The sequence below is a fragment of the Nyctereutes procyonoides genome, unplaced genomic scaffold (genome assembly GCF_905146905.1).
Source record: "Nyctereutes procyonoides isolate TBG_1078 unplaced genomic scaffold, NYPRO_anot_genome, whole genome shotgun sequence".
In the NCBI taxonomy this organism is placed as follows: Eukaryota; Metazoa; Chordata; class Mammalia; order Carnivora; family Canidae; genus Nyctereutes; species Nyctereutes procyonoides.
In genome coordinates, this window is record NW_026575036.1 from 17,444,846 (window position 1) to 17,462,819 (window position 17,974).

The 17,974-nt window shown below is 32.5% G+C and overlaps 1 protein-coding gene across 1 annotated transcript in view; it reads right to left on the reverse strand.

Moving 5' to 3' along the window:
* CPNE8 (copine 8) overlaps positions 1 to 17,974 on the reverse strand; it is a 216,348-nt gene that overhangs the window by 88,103 nt on the left and 110,271 nt on the right. The window contains exons 7-10 of the mRNA XM_055318917.1: positions 17,768 to 17,831; positions 11,048 to 11,151; positions 6,015 to 6,119; positions 4,979 to 5,020 (exon numbers count right to left, since the gene is read on the reverse strand). Coding sequence (XP_055174892.1) covers positions 4,979 to 5,020; positions 6,015 to 6,119; positions 11,048 to 11,151; positions 17,768 to 17,831 — 315 coding nt within the window. The remainder of the gene's footprint in view (positions 1 to 4,978; positions 5,021 to 6,014; positions 6,120 to 11,047; positions 11,152 to 17,767; positions 17,832 to 17,974) is intronic.

A 17,974-nucleotide genomic window follows, 5' to 3' on the forward strand; every position in this document is an offset into this window, starting at 1 on the left:
CTAGTTCAGCCTTTTTATCAAATCATCTTCCGGGAGACAGCGATCTACTCGGTGGCCCATTTACAATCAGACCCACATTAAAGCCACATGGTTTTAATGCAGAGCTGTTCTGTTAATGCTCCCTGAATTTTAAATTAAGCTACAAAGTCAGCTGAAGCTACTTCAAGCAATTGAAGCTTTTCAAAGATACCACCACTGATTGCTTTGTAACCCAGACAAGTCAGTTTCTCAGCACTTCAGCTTTCCAATTGTTAAAATGAGGTTTAAATAGTCTTTCTTCACATCCCTTGACGAAATGGTGGGAATTATGGAGATGATTTTAGTAAAGTGGTTTAACTTGTTGAAAATTGGTACATTTACACTGATTATTCATACCAAGGTCAAGCAATGTCTCTGCACTCTCAGACCACTGCCAATGTGTTTAAAAAAAAAAAAAAGACAAATAACTGTATTTCCTCTGTTCCAAATTAGCTCAGGATACCCATTTTAGTGTCAACTGGTTACTTGCTCAACAGCATTGCCAAATTTTTGTATGCTTCACAGATGCACAAGATGTTTGTTAAAGAATTAATTTCAAGTTGATGAACTGAGTTAAACATACCTTTAGATTTCTGACCCAAGATCACACCACTTCCTGAAGTTCCTAATCTATGAATGTAATTATCACCTCAATTATCTGAAGTGCCCTAGCTAGTAAAACAAAATGTGATTGTAAGCAAGTAAACACTGTCAAGCATTGTTTACTTAAATTTTTGACTGAAATATTCTCTCTAATCGAAAGATCAGATTACTTTATTGGTTTCCTATGTTCAAATTGATACACAAGGGCAGCCCGGGTGGCTCAGTGGTTTAGCGCCGCCTTTGGCCCAGGGCGTGATCCTGGAGACCCGGACTGAATCTCATGTCAGTCTCTGCATGGAGCCTGCTTCTCCCTCTGCCTGTGTCTCTGCTTCTCTCTCTCTCTCTCAATCTCTCTCTCTCTCTCTCTGTGTGTGTGTGTTTCTAATGAATAAATAAAAAAATAAAAAAAAATTGATACACAAAATAATATAGATATCTGACCAGTTTTTCCCCACTTTATAAGGGGACACCTCTAAACTTCTATGAAATACAGACAAAACTGATTTAAAATTAAAACAAATAATTGATAAAGTTACTTATGATATATATTTTGTATAGATTTATTAAGCTCTATATGATGCTACCCAGTACAGCAGTTGCCAAAGAGATGTTGCAATAGGGCATTTGAAATAGAGCTACCCTGAATGCAGTATGTTGCAAGCATAAAGTACACACCAGGTTTCAAAGATTTAGTATAAAAAATGTAAAATGTCTCATTAATAACTTTATATTGGTTCCATATTAAAATAATATTTTGCATATATAAAAATATATTATTACATCAGTTACATTGGTTTATTTTTATTTTTTAATGTTGCTACTAGAAAAATTTTAATTATATATGTGATTTGTATTATATTTATACTAGACAATGCTGGTATAGCTGTCAAAAAAAAGGCGGAAGGAATCCACCGAGTAAATCAACTTTTCTAAATAGAGGAAACAAAAATTCTCAATCTAGACAGAGAATTTAAAAATTGATACATGTACAAGATTTATGACAGGCACTAAAGATGACAGGAAGACAAAGAATAGAAAACAGCTGCTGATAATGACATCATATCATGAAATATAATGAACATCAAATCATATTCACTGTGATTTAAGGAAAGAATATCTACATTGGGAAATCATGTCAAATAAACAAAAATACACGTAAAAGTATAATAACTGTATATTATTATAAGCACATGTGACCACAAGCTGGAATACCAACTTGTGTAACAATCCACATAGTGACTAATATTATTGCATTATAAAATTAATATCTGATTTTATGGCATTTATGCATCATTGTGATTAGAGATCAGTGTGCCTTTTCAGTTTCATAAATTATATTATTTAGTAAAACGTCTATCAAAAATTATTTAATCATGATTTTAATTTTGCTTTTTTATGTCTTTCTCTAACATGATTATGCTACCACTGAAAAGGCTAATTAGTGCACACAGATTATATAAAACTGAAATTTCTTACATTAAAATATGGGCCTATATCCTAGATTAAGAAGCATTGTACCCCAACATTAAAAAATTATTAAATCAGTTTTATAAAATTACAATGCATTGCCTCAATTATTCTGCTAATCATATAATCCATCTCCGAGGAATATTTAAAGTTCCCCCTAACAATCCTTCCCCTCCCATCTTCATCCTCTTTTATTGTCAGATAGTCTTGAACTCCCCAGATCTGCTTTTGAACATGCTGTCACTGATGGTATATTAAAGTAAAATTCAAAAATAAATCAACATAGGATGTACCATCACCAATCTTCTCCCCAAATAGTTAAAGATTTAATGACAAGACTTTATAAAATCTCAATATCTAAATATTTTCTTTCCATCTAAGTTCATATTCTCAAAGATAAATCATCGTATATTGAAAAAAAAAATTCCCCAATCTAATGGCTCAAACCTTCACTTCTTTTTTCCAGTTTACCCTTCACTTCTTGTAACTACATTTCGTAATTCCCCCATTTTTTTATTTCTTTCTCTCTCTTGCTCTTATTCTCACTCTACCTCTTATTTTCATAATCTAAGACAGCTCTTTTCTACAATTCACTGGCTCTTTAAATAGCTATCAGGATTCTTTCAAAATCTGTAACACTCATTTCTCTCTACCTAACTTCCCGTTACGCAAGACTTGCTACCTGGAAATGTGTCCTCCACATCTCTAGGTAAAAGAAAATGTTATGTAATGACATACTTATGTTAAAAGGTTTCCTAAATAGTTCTTGCATTCTTCTTAATTACATTATCAGCTACCAAAGCCTCCTAGAGTAAGACCAATGTCCAAATAATACCAATGTCCAAGGGAAGCCTTTTATTTAACTTCCAGAATTTACAATTATGTTATGGAAATATAGTATATTAGTCATGAGTGAATTGTTGGAAGTATAGTGCTAGAGTTCAAGTCCTGGCTCCACCATTTATTAGCTGTGTGACCTTAGGTACCTTACTTTGTTGCCTTGATTTCTCTATCTCTAAAATGGTATTAATATAGTACCTATTTCTTATCATGAAAATTACAAAACAAAAAACATGAAAAATTCCAAGATAATTCTGACCTCCAAAACTAAAATTTTTGTGGCTCAGATGTAGACTGGAGACACAAGGAGAGTGATAAAATTTCACTTTTCAAAACAGGGCAATAAAATACCTACAATGTCTGCAAATTTAGCATTAAAGGTCATAGATGCAAATGAAATCTGAATTTATACCATTCACTTCATACTGTTCAAATCAAAACCATTTCCTTAATTTCCCAAAATTACTAGGGAAAGGCTAGTAATTCTGCTCATTCTCAATTAAAATTTAAAACAGGGAAGGTGATATAAACCACAAAGTCCTATTTTACTCGGATTGGTACTATTTCTTTTTCTATTATTTCTGAGGTGCAAAACTCCGTTTCTCAGTGCATAAAATTTAATGAAACAGTGGAATATGTCCTATAGGATTGCTTTCTCCTATGAGAAAATATAATGTTTTCTACTGAGATTTCTCCAGAATGCATATAGAATTCTTGTAAAGGAACCCTATATAATTAATTAATTAATTAATTAATCTTACAGAAATATAAATATCTGTGGTGGAACACGGATTGTCTTTCAGAGTAACTTCCCACAGGGTTAAGATGCTTTAGTACAGTCATTCTTGGGGTATCATACAAAGATAGAACTCAATTATTTGGTAGAGCTGAAGTGTAAGATGGTATCCTCATTCCTCTCTCCATTCTCCCTTATCATCCATGAAAAGGAGAAAATACTAGTTGGGCCAAATTCCAAGGCACATATTGAACTCTGTGTGCAAACGAATACAGGTCAAATGTCACATACATACTTTGGTGTGGCTCTCGAATTAGTCATTTTCCTACCTATGTAGCAGAACGGATGTCCCCCTCAGGACAGTCCAGACATCTCAGGGAAACTTGTTCCTATATTAAACAAGAGTACTCAGGTATTCAGAAACCCTAACTCTTTGGGCTAGGCTTCTGACTTATATAAAATGCACTGAAAAAGGCCTTGCTCAGATCTTGAGCTTCAACCTCACACTTCAACTCCATTTTTTCAGAAGATTTTGGAGTACAGGGCATTAGCCAAGCTAAATTAAGTGTGCGTTACTTTTCCACTTGTCATTCATGCTCCCCTGGCATCTGTACATTCTGTCTCTTTAAGAATGACCTGCAGAGGCAGCTATATAGGGCAAGATGAGATGTGAGCATTTCTGGCTCCCTTGGCTTAACACCATTTGAAAAAAAAAAAAAAAAACAGTGGAAATAGTGGAAAACTAAAGAAAAAGTAGTGAGTCCACTCTCTTTTAATATTTAACATCACTGTGACATGCAGAGGGAAACCATGATTTTGGAGCTCTGAATATTTATTTGTATTGGCAATCACCAGACATAGTTCCAGAGTGGAGAGTTTCGCTTTTTTTTTTGTTTGTTTGTTTGTGAGGTATGTGTCTTTTTTTAGGGGGGACAGATACTCAGGTACCCATTCAGGCTCTCATGAGTGACATGGTATAAAAACTTAGAGGAATCTTCAGAGAGATGATGAGACATAGACATTTCAGAATCACTACTATGAATATATACTACAAGACATCTGTAAGGTATACAATGAAAAATCATCAAGTCCTAGTTGCAAATCTGTATTATATTATAGAAATGAGGAAGACCACTATTTTATTCTCTGAGTTGAAAAATTACACTAATTCATGTAAGAGCTTTCAGTAACATTTGGAAAAATAGACAAAATCTGCAATCTTAAGATTAAAGTTAAAAAATGTGCTCATTTCAGTAACCTCTTCAAGCATAGTAAGTTTCAAAAGCAAGAATAAAAGAAAAGACATTGTCTTACCTCCCATCTCGATCCCAGTCATAAACCTCTACTTTGATTGTTCTGTCCAGAGGGAAAACATACCCATAAAGTTACTTAGTAAGATTAAAAAACATCATTGATAATTAAAAAATAAGTCATAGATTTTCTTAGATGAAATATATGTTTTTAGTTTTTACAAAATAGTTTAATGTTGACTTTGTTGATTTTATTACTATATTTTGATTTATATCTTAAAATATCTTTTCAAATCCTATTGAAATCCTGCAGGATTTCTCAGTCTTAGTTAGCATGGATCCCCATCACATAGAGGGCTTCACAAAAAGTGAATTGTTGGACTTCATGCCCAGAGTTCCTGATTCAGTAGGCTTGGGTTGGGGCCTAAGAATTTGAATTTCTACAAAGTTAACCAGGTAATGCTAATCATGAACCACATTACAAGAACCACTTTGTTAAAGAAACAATTTAGTTAAATAAAGTTATGATCTCTTTAAATGAATAAAATGACAGCCAACTTAAGTTTTAAATTAAATTTAATGACATGCTAATCAACAGTTGCTTCTATGATATTAGTTAATAGAATAAATTTGCATTTTTCTAATATTCAGGTAACATGATAAATAAAATAATAAAGAGATTGGATTTTTACTTTCAATTTATTTTCTTTTCTTTCAGGGTGTCTCTTGTATATTTACTTATTCCACCCTAGAAAGATAATACCAAATGCAAGCATTGAGGCAATTAAAATTCTAGAGTAATTTTTGAATAATATATTAAAAGAAACTAATATTTAATCTATTTTTAGCATTTTGCATATTTTAGTCTTGGAAAATCAATCAGTTCACCAAACTTTAGTCAAATTTTCCCTCTTCCCCAAATCATCATGGATTAAGAAAAAAGTTATTCAAAAAAATTCTGAATAAATCATCTATGCCAAGCTAAAATACACATTCACATAGGTAAAGAAGCCACCTTAATTTTTTAAAAGTTTAGATTCTTAGATACAAATTCTACAGTAAATATCCAAAATTCTCCAAAAAGTTGTCATTTATTTTACCTGTCATAATCACCATTACATAATGCTCTGACCGAGATCTTGAATGCTTGCCATACAGGATTTAGAGTATTTTTGACAACTTCTGTTTTATGACAAATTGTAAAACTGTAAAAACAAACAAAAAAGGGTATTCAGTTATTTTCATAATTCGATTATGATATATTGCTTTAGTAGTCATTTTTCTCTTGCTTTTTTTTTTTAAATTTATTTATTTATGATAGTCACGAAGAGAGAGAGGCAGAGACATAGGCAGAGGGAGAAGCAGGCTCCATGCACCGGGAGCCCGACGTGGGATTCGATCCCGGGTCTCCAGGATCGCGCCCTGGGCCAAAGGCAGGCGCCAAACCGCTGCGCCACCCAGGGATCCCTTTCTCTTGCTTTTTTGTGTAGAACGAATGTTGTGAGTCTCCCTGTGGCTGGTATAAAATAGTAAAAATAGACTTGTGGTTTTAAAACTTTAACGATAAGCTCACTACAATATAAACCAATGAGATTTTGCAATAAGTTTATGAAAAATAATCTTTTACAGATTCAATAAATTCTAAAGCTGCTTTATAAATGATCTCTATAAAAATTGTGATGACATATTACAATAGTGAAAAATATCTCTGGCTAAGAGGTCATTGGCAACCTCAACAAAATTACCTTGTTGTAGAGTTGGGGACAAAAATTTGGTTGGGATGGATTTAAGACAGAGAAGAGAAACAGAGACAAAGTGTGTAAAGAATAAATTTGAGAAATTTAGCTATAAAGAGAAAGTGCAGATAGCTTCAGGGGTAGATTAATCCATAGAAAGATTTGTGGTTTTGTTTTAAATTCTTCACTCCAATATTGAAGAAAAAATAGCAAGACTATTTGCTAGAAAAGATAGGAAACAATTTATGACACATAAGAGAAAGAGAAGAAAGCCTGGGGCAATGTCCTTAAGTAGAGGAAAGTGTTTGAGATCCAGGGCATAGAAGTCAACCTTGGGAACCTTCAAGAAGGCAGAGTATATGGGAGACGCTATGATGGGATCATGAGAAAGTTCTCCAATTGCTTCGATTTTTTTTTCTTCGATTTTCTTATGAAATGAGAAGCATGATCCTCAGTAAAGGAAGTGGGCAGAAGTGGTGAAGTAGCTCAGAGAGAGGAAAAGTTGATGGATTAAGCAAAAAAGTAGGATTCCTGGAGAGGCCCAAGGGCTTCATTTAAGATAAACATCATGAATTTATAGTGAGAAACTAAGTTTACGGTTCTTTCTTTATCTAAACTGTTGGCTCTATAGATCTAAAGAATACACAATGAGAAAAAAATCCATGTAGTGGTAAAGTTGGTTCTCTGATTCAAATTTCAGTATTGTTTCTACCAAACCATTAAATCTCCATACATGGATCAGCTCCTGAAAATGTTCTGGCCTAATGTAAATACATGTGGCAGTTCACGAGCTACAAAATGATTTTGGTCAGAATGATATGCAAACCCAGTCCTCACTAAGACCTTAGTAATGTTTTCCTAACACTGGGACACCTATAACAATCATGAACATGAGGATATTACATAAGGACCATAATGACCATACTGTACCTAACACCCACAAGAAAATACTCTCATTTTGAAAAGACTCCGAGTCCATTTTCCTCCTCTCAAGCAAGAAGAGTCTATTTCTATTAAGAGATCAAACAGAAAGATAAAAAAGATCCACTATTCATTAAAGATTTATGTCATGAGTGCCATCCTCTTCCCTGATAGTATCCTTGTCCAATTACAACAAACTCTTGCTGCTAAATGGACAGAGCTCAAGAGAATGTATCTGTGGTCAAAGCTCTCAGGGTTGACTCGCCCAAAACAATTTAGGGGCAAAAGGCATGAAAAGAAAGATTGAGAACAGACAGAGCAGACTCAGAAAGGGTTATCATATAGTTTCTAAAACAGAAGAAAAACAATAAATAAATAAATAAATAAATAAATAAATAAATAAATAAATAAATCAGAAGAAAAACAATGGAAATAAAAGAGGAGTAGACAGGGAACAAACAGAAGGAGTCAAATGAGAAAAGATAGTACACAAAAATATTTTAAAAAAATTCATAGGGACAAAACTACATATATAGTTGACCTTTGAACAATGCAGGGGTTGGGGGCATGGGTCTACCACACAGTCAAAAATCTGCATTTAAGTTTTCACTCTCCCCAAACTGGACTCTTAATAGCTGACTGTGACCAGAAGCCTTACTGGTAACATGAACAGTCAATTGACACATATTTTGTATGTTATATGTATTATATACTGTATTCTTGCAATAAAGTAAGCTAGAGAAAAGAAAATGTTATTTTAAACAATCTTAAAAAAATCGAAGTGTAAGTGGACCTGTGAAGTTTAAACCCATTTTGTACAAGGTCAACAGTACTATTTTTTTTAAGACTTTATTTATTCATTCATGAGACAGACACAGAGAGAGAGGGAGAGAGAGAGAAGCAGGCTCCCCTTAGGGAGTAGATAATAGAACAACCAACTGTCCATCTTCAAATGAACATGTTCAACAAAAAAATCTATTGACTTTTTGGCCCTTTTATTCATGGTTAAATCAAAACTTCTATTATATTCTTCATATCACCAGCCATAATAATTAAATACTTTAACACTTGAAACTTTTGCTCTTAAGTGACTCACCTTGGCAAGTTATTTATTTATTGCTCCATAAATATAACTGCATATATATTACAAATAGTAGTATAAGAAAAATATTTGTATTAAATAGCCTCATTAAAATAGTTTAAATGAAACGATTTGCCAAAAAACAGGTATTTCAAGGGAAAATTATTACCTAATTATAAATACAGTTTAACTTGCTAAATAAATGTGACAGCAAGAAAATAAATTTATAATCATGTATTGTTAAATATTTTTAGTAATGCTCCTAGGAAAAACTAAGTTTTTCTCTATCTTATAAAACAAGCTTCAAACAAGGCAATGGCCAATTTTTGAAACAGCTTCATATTCAAATAAATATTAGAAACAAAACTAAAATCTTTGCAGCTAAAAACAGACTTACACATAAAAAGGAGTAAAAGCACTTTTACTCATTCAAAACTCATGTAAACAAAACATAAATATACATAAATGCACTCATATATATGCTTTAAAATATATATTTGGATAAAGATGGTGACCTAGTTTTCTGTGTATAAATATAAGTGGAAAGTTTTCTGAAATGAGAGCCACAAAATTTTAGCAACAGTTGTTTTTAAATGACTTGTGATTTTTTTTAATTATACTTTTTTAACATTTACATTTCATTTAATGAGTAAATTACTTCCACTTTAATAAGCATAATAAGTATAATAAATTTTCATAATATAAACCTCACCAGTAATATTATATGTGTGAGAAACTGAAATTCTATAATTGTACAAATATTTATAAACAAAACTAATAAGAATAAAAACAGAAAATTGAGAAAACAAGAAAACAAGTAGTTCAGACAGGAAAAGACAGCACTGTGACTAGAAAATCCTGAACCACTCATTAATAGAGACTGGTTTCTAAATGACTGGTTTATGATTAATTATGGAAATGATTAATTTCTTTATTGTCCAATATTTTCCACATGGGTAAAAGTAGTGTTCAGATGCAAATACTACTCTGACATTTTTACCACAAAGATAGAACAGAAGTAGGAAAAGTGCAATAATAACCAACAGTTTCTGTGTGAACAGTAGTTTGCATCAACAATCTCACAATAAGTAAAGCATCATTTTATCCTGCCCAGTGTATTCACTCTAAATAGCAAACTTTCTACTTTTATGTGACATTTTATATACTTATTACATAATATTAACATGTATAATTTCATTTGTAAGTGTAGCAGTAGTGACAGGTTTTTTTTTTTTTACTCTCTTCCCTTCATTTTTAACCTTAAAATAACATTTTCCCTTTTAGCTAATATTTTATTACATACAGTTAAGGAAAACTTATACATTAAGATTAATAATAATAACAGCTAACAATTACATTTTAGGTACTAAGAATGCTTCTGTTTTTTCGTGCAGTAACTCACTGTCAACAATACTGTGAAGTAGCTATGATTATTAGCCCATTTTACAGATGAGGAAACTGAGTCACATATGGGTTAAAAAACTTGCCTATGGTTTCATAGCTATTAAGTAGCACAGTCATGATTGAAATCTAAGTGATAGAACCTTGGCCCATAATTTTACCACTAACCTTTCCCACAGATACTGACAGTACAGCATGAATCACAGAAATAATAAAACATATTTAATGGTAGAATTGTACATATTATATTATACTTTATAACTCATGGATACAATCTCAAATCACACAGAAACCAGTTAATCTTGACGACTAAAAATACTCAAATTAGAAAATATCAGTGAGGGTGACAAAACATGAGAGACACCTAACTCTGGGAGATGAACAAGGGGTAGTGTAAGGGAGGTGGGCAGGGGGTTGGGGTGACTGGGTGATGGGCACTGAGGGAGGCACTTGGCAGGATGAGCACCAGGTGTTATGCTATATGTTGGCAAATTGAACTCCAATAAAAAAAATAATTAAATAAATAAAAATACTCAAATTACTAAAATGTAATGAAAAATGTTATTGCATGCTAGACAAATATTATTGGAAAAAAACCTCCCAAAACCTGCAGTATAAAAAGCAACCCATAAAATCCTAATCCTTCTCCAAGAAAATGGTTTAAGACTTCAATTTTATAACTAAACACATTAGTTTTAGTGTTTGAGATTTCCACAAAAATATAATTCTTCGATACTATTAAGGCAATATTATAATTTTAGGGAAAATACAGAGGAGAGGTTTCTTTGAAGCTGACAATCATTCATTTTAAATATACAAAACATATAAAATGCTTGTAAAATTACACATTGTTATTTAGATGCAAAGTCAAATCAATTTTTAAAATACCAAAATATTTTACTGTTTATCAATTTACTGAGCTTCTGTGAGAAAAAAATAATAGTTCAAGTATCATTTTTACTAGACAGTAAAAATACATAAAAGATAAATCTACCTGCCATCTTCATTACTTCGATAAAATACAAGAAAAGGATCTGATTTTCCAAAAAAGTCCTTCTTGTCCAATTTGTTCGCACAAAATTGCATCAGAACAGCATCCTACAGACAAAATTAATAAAATATCTCAAAACCTGGGTTATAAATAACTAGAAACTGCAGATCACAAGCAAGACTTGACAAGAAAACAAATTCACCACTTTAATGCAAATGGCCAAGTGTGCAAGAATCTCAGACAACATAAAATTACTTTTTAAAGGATTGTGAGACTAAAAAATTGACTCTGGAAGTTTTGTTCTTGTCAGAGAACTATTACTTTTTAAAAACCTCTAACATTTCTCCCTGGAAAAGTGATACTAAGTAGATAATATAGGTATCCAATATTGCAATACAAGATCTTCATTCCATCTCCAATTATTCAAGTACACACTTTTAAAACATAAGTATTTTTTAATTTCTCTGGAAATAATTACTAAGCATCAATTACATATCTACCATGTATTAGATGTTAATATATCTTTGCTCATTAAATGAAGTGCAAGACAGATAGAGACTGACCACAAAGTTTGCAATCTGGGGGTGGGGGGTGGGGGAGGGATCCTTTTATTTATTTTTTTTAAAGATTTTATTTATTTTATTCCTGAAAGACACACACAGAAAAAAAAGGTTCCTTTTAAATTATACACAAGTCCACCACAAAGTCTTAAATGATAATTCCTATTATATTGGATTTCAAGGGAAGTAAAGCACTTCCATGCTTATCTGTAGTTTATGACTTTGGATGTTAATTTTTATGCCAAACACATCACAAAATTTTTATTGGTGTAAATATTTAAGCACTCATAAACTACACAGTTTAGCTTATAAGTAAACAAGTTGTAGTATCATAAATTGAGGAAGTTAAAACTGTTCAATTACATAGGATGAGCACCTTTAAGAGATAGAAAATATATGGTAATTTAACAATTAAAATCAGTATCTTGGATTTGTTTGTTTTTTTTAACTGAAAGGAGATGCTAACAATTTTAGAAAGAGATGGAGGGTCAAAGTAATTCAGATTCAATCAAGAGGTTGCAGTTTTAAATACTATTTAGTGGAAGTGTCGACTAAAAGGCACTCTCTAAAAAAATAAAAAATAAAAATAAATAAATAAAATAAAATAAAAGGGACTCTCTTATTCAGCACTTTTTTTTCCTTAAATTTCACAGAGTCCAGCATTACTTATTAAACATCCAACCTAAAATTTTCATTATTTCCTTTTAGCATTTCTGGGACACTACACAAGAGAACACTATCCCTCTTTTTCATTCATTCATTCATTCATTCATTCATTCATTCATTCATTCATTCATATACTTACTTAGCAAACATTTCTGAAGCAATAACCAGGCTAGAATCTGGGACTAGACAGATGAAGAAGGTATCTTTGCCTTTGGAAAAGTTCACAGCTCTAGATTTCTGGTTTTCAAAGCACTGGTACAGTGTCATTTTACTTTGGTATTTAGCACAGATGTGGTAACTTCTGCAGGAGGAACACTCATTATAGAGTTCACTTCTTTTTTTTTTTTTTTGAGATTTAATTTATTTATTCATGACAGACACAGAGAGAGAAAGAGGCAGAGACACAGGCAGAGACAGAAGCAGGCTCCCTGCAGGGAGCCCTATGCAGGGACCCAATACCAGGACCCTAGGATCACAGCCTGAGCAAAGGCAGATGCTCAACCACTGAGCCACCCAGGTGCCTCTATAGAGTTCACTTCTGAACAGGCATAGCAACCAATATACATTTTAAAGAAAATTAAAAGAACAGAGGCAAGAAAAATATGAACACCTCTATTACCTCAAACGTCTCACCCCTGTTCATTTTCAAATTTGAGGTTGAAAGATTGAATTACTTACTTCTTTAAGGAAGCAGTAAGAAAAGCACCCTGACAAACTATAAAATCAGAGCAAAAGTGAAAGAGGAGGACTGGTTTTGGATTTTGTTTTGTTTTGGTCTGGTTTGAATGCCCTTTCACCTTCACATATATTAAAATGCCCTTGGGAGAGAATGGTTTTCTAAGAACACAGGACAAGGGCATTGTTTTTGCAACAGAGGAAAAAAAAAAATCCCTCCTGTGAGACATTCTCCCAAAGCACCTGGAACAAAACACAAACTACCAAAAAACATTCTGATATACTCAAAATGCGTAATAGGTTACCGAATTGTACACATTTTTAAATGATTGTGAATAAATCCTCACAGAGATTAAATATCATTAAAACAAGTTTTCATCACTAGTAAACATGATACCAAGTTGTAATTTTTCAAATTATATTCCTTAAGATTTGCAAAACAAATAATTGATTAAAAATAAAAAATAGCCTGCGTGGCTCAGTGGTTGAGCGTCGGCCTTTTGGCTCAAGTCATGATCCCGGGGGTCCTGGGTTGGAGTCCCACATCAGGTTGCCTGCAGGGAGCCTTTACTCCCTCTGCCTATGTCTCTGCCTCTCTCTCTCTCTCTCTCTCTCTGTATCTAATAAATAAATAAATAAATAAATAAATAAATAAATAAATAAATGCAAAAATTTAAGAATAAAAAAAATTATTGCTTTATGTACTAAATAAACCTAGGGGAAATTTTTTTTCAATTATCCAAGTGAGTAACTTGGGGATTCTATCTGTACCTAATACAAATGAAATCTAATTTTGTAGGGGGGGCAGAGGGAAGACAAGCATTTACATACTTTTAGAAATATATAAGCATCACTGCAAATTTATTTTATTCTTTTCTCTTGTGCTTCATGCCACCGGAAAAATTTTTAAGGTTTTTCTTCAATACTCCACACCAGTATAACAAACTTCCTAGGGTAGAGATCCATTCAAATGCTTCACAGGCACTTCTAACTAATTCAAATTTAACTTGCATATCTTGAAATTTTGCCAGCTCAATTAACGATTCATCATCCACCCAAAGTGTTCCAAGAAGCTGTCCTTGACTCCTTTCTTTTCTTGACCCTTTATCAAGCCAAGTCACATCATTCCCCTTCTAAAACATTCCTCAAGTCCTCACTCTGGCTACCCTGGCATTACTGTAGTCTAAGCCAAACTCCTCTCTCCCTGGGCCATGTGCAATAGCATAATTCTTTCTTCCCCTTCTACTCCTGCAACCATCCAACCCATTTTCCATTCAGCAGAGATCACAATTTTCTCAAACTCTAAAAGAAATAATCTTGTTCATAATTTTAAATGCTCCAAGGTTTCCTCTCGGATTTAGGATAAACTCAGAATCGTTCACAGAATTGTTCAGATGGTCTACAAAGCTCAGCATCAAATGAGGTCTGAGTAGCCTTTTCCACCTTCATTCGGCAAGGTTTTGTCTCAATTATCCCTCAGTCCTAGCGTTTTGCCACCACACACCAGACACACTCCTTTCCCTCCTCACAACCTTAACAAGCTAGTTCCAGTGCATTCCACTGGAATTCTCTCATTTGACTGGCAAACCATTTCTTAAGGCTAAGCTTAAAACTTATTTTCTAAAAGAGGTTTGCAGTGACCCCCTCCCCAATAAAAATTAGACTCTCCACTGTACTCTCTCATATTGGATCACTTAGTATATATCATGACATATTTACCTGCATGGTCATCTGATTAATGTCTGTCTTTCCCACAAACTACTTGTACATTAAAGACAAGGACCAAGGTTGTTTGTTGCTTTCCTTCACCATTGTATTCCAAGCATCAAGCTCATCTAAGGATGAGCACATATTTTGTGAATATTACGGACTCAATCAATCAATCAATTAATCATAATGGAAAATATTATTTGTGGATAATTTCAAGCTACTTTTAAGATACTGAGTAAACAAATAATCAAAATTACATTAATTAATTACACTGGTATTTGACTAGATATATTACAAAAGTTGCATTTTAAATAAACTGTAATATAAGGTTGAAATTAAAATTATCACACCAAAAAAAAACATTTGCATAAATTTATAATTTACGCATCTCTCCAGTACTGCCCTTTTTTTATTCTGAAAAGTAATGATCTGGGGGAGATATTAAGACTTCTAGCATTTTATAAATGCAGAAATTAAAGCTCCAAGACTATAACCTCACTCAGCTGACAACTGAAAGAGACAAGACTGAAATTTAACTGTCCTAATTCCAAAGCTTGTGCTCAGGTTAATGTGTTTTCAAGGGGGGGAAAAAAATCAACTTATATGATGTCAAATGTGAAATAAAATTATTGGATTCAAGATTCTAAGGGATAATGCCTGATATTTTTAAGGTACCCTTAAATGTTCATTTAAAAGGCACTCTCTCTTCTGAAGTAACTATAAGCATTGCTTTGAGTATATTTATTCTACTGTACTAGCATAATAATATTATTTCATGGTTTATACATCTTAATGATGCTGATTATCAATAAGGTTGTAGCTAAGAATCAGAACATACTATATGTAAGTTAAGTTAGATCAAGATTTAAGCAGTATTTTTTAAATATTAGATCTATAGTTATAAAGTATAATAAATACATGTTTACTTATTAAAAATAATAAAAGATAATTCCAGATATTCTAAAACCTTTAGTAGCAGAAAGAGCGGTAAAAATGCTTCCAGATCAGTAAGTAACAGATTCTACGTCATTTGCATTGAAACATTCCTGTTCTTCCTATTCTTCCAAGCAAAACAACAGAATTTAAAGTGGAAGATACTTAAGATGCAACCTGGCCATACTCAATCTATGCCCTTGGTTTCTTGGTTCTATTTTGAAATACAACTAAAAATAATGTGTTCATTGGCATTTTTACACACAATCATCTAAATGTCAAGATTTTTTACAAAATAGCACATTAATGTCAACACAAAAAACATGTATCTCATTGAGCTTGAACTTTTTTTCTCTTCTCTCCCTCGCTATACAAAACACATATTATATGCACATACATAAATTTAGAGACAAGAAGCATAAAAGATGGTTAGATGATAGAATTATAAGAAATCGTTGTGCTAATTTACCAAAAAATAAAACAGTAGATAATATTTCTGTACTGTGTTGTACTTTTTGTAATGTATTCTTAGTATATGTAAAATGTTTTCGTATACGTTATATTTTCAGATTTAATGTTACAGGAGTCAATTAACAATTTTTAATATTCTAGTGACTGGTTCACATGTCTGACTTCTTTCCCCCTGCAAATATGGAAGGTAAAACAGTCGAGTGATTTGATAAAACAAAGTACAAAGTCAGAGCAAAATCAGAACTCAACTCAGTCTGATGGTCTTTAATGCCCTTATACTGTGAGTAGGTTATGGGCATCTCAGAAAACAGACTGAGGTGGCTGGACCCATCCATGGGCACATAGATGGTGGAGGAAGAAGAGTGCCTCAATTTAGATGCATTTTAGCTACTTAAATCCTAGTATTTTTGTTTAATCATCTCCACAACACTATTAGTATACTTTACTTTTGTGATCTCGACAAACAGCCCTAACCTGCCTAAATCCAGCTTCCATCACTAGCTAGCAAGTAGTATCATACAGATTTCTGACCATATTGCCTCAGATATTTATTATGTATAGAAATCCATAGTAATTATCTTTAAAGAAAAGAACTCTAGAAGTTCAAGTTACATATTCAGATAAATAAATAATAGTTTTCTACATGAAAACTATAATGTCAAAGTATTAAGTTTTTGTAGTATTCTTTGGGAACTTCTGTTTCTAAAATCCTGCAGCAGAAGTTGAAAATAAAGAGCCCTAGAGATTTAATCAGGGCAAACTTCTTTTCCCACCCTAGAAATAACAATTCCCAGGGATCCACTGAGCCACAATGAATAGACAATACTGACTTCAGATTCAGAGAGCTATCTTTACCTCCAGTGTGGAGTGTCATAGCCATCACCTCATTTCTGGACAATAGTAAAACCACTGAACATGAGTCAATAGCTATATCAGCAAATCACAACTAAAAATAGCAATTTTCTAAAAATACTGAGCTACGCTATGTTATCATATTCTTCATTGGAGTGGTAGTTGGTCCTTTCTTCAAACATGAGCTTCCCAAGCTAATAAAAGATGGGAGCTTGTATAAATCCTGAATTAATTCAATTAGAATTATGAAAAAAAAAGTATGTTATGCAAAAAAACTAAAGTCAAGTGACTAGAAATTTCCTAGAAAATTACATGTAAATCTTGAAAATTTTTGCAAGAACTGAACTGATTAGTACAACTGATAATTCCTAATATTAATGCCCCCTCAATAATACTGACATTATTTTATTTTAATAATTTCTATTCCTTAAAAAGACTGTTAAAATAACCAATATCCCTTTTGGACTATAAATGTAGTCTCTCTAACTATCTAAGATGATGTTTTAAAGATTACAGAATTATATAATATAGTCTTAATTTTTTTTTTTGCTAAAATTACTCAAGAATTAATCACTTAAGTATATAGTTTCACAAATAGCTTTTCAAATAAGTTTTGGAAATAATTTTTATTTTTTTTAATTTTTTCTTAAAGATTTTATTTCTTTATGAGAGACACAGAGAGAGAAAGAGAGGCTGAGACAAGACAGAGGGAAAAGCTGGCTTTCTGTGAGGAGCCTGATGCAGGACTCAATCCCAGGATCCTGGGATCATGACCTGAGCCAAAGGCAGATGTTCAACCACTGAGCCACCCAGGTGCCCTGGAAATACTTTTTAAACCAAAGAAATATTTACTTACCCTGCAACAGTTTAATTCCTCTGCAGTAAGTATGATTGTACCACACTTCCTCCCTGGAATTCCTCTAAAATAACAAAAATATTTATATACATTAATAATATATATTAATATTTATAACATAAATTAATATTATGTATTTCATTTTTATGGAACTGAATAAATAGCATGCTACTAATTGATGGGTGCTTTCCTAATAAAATATATTCC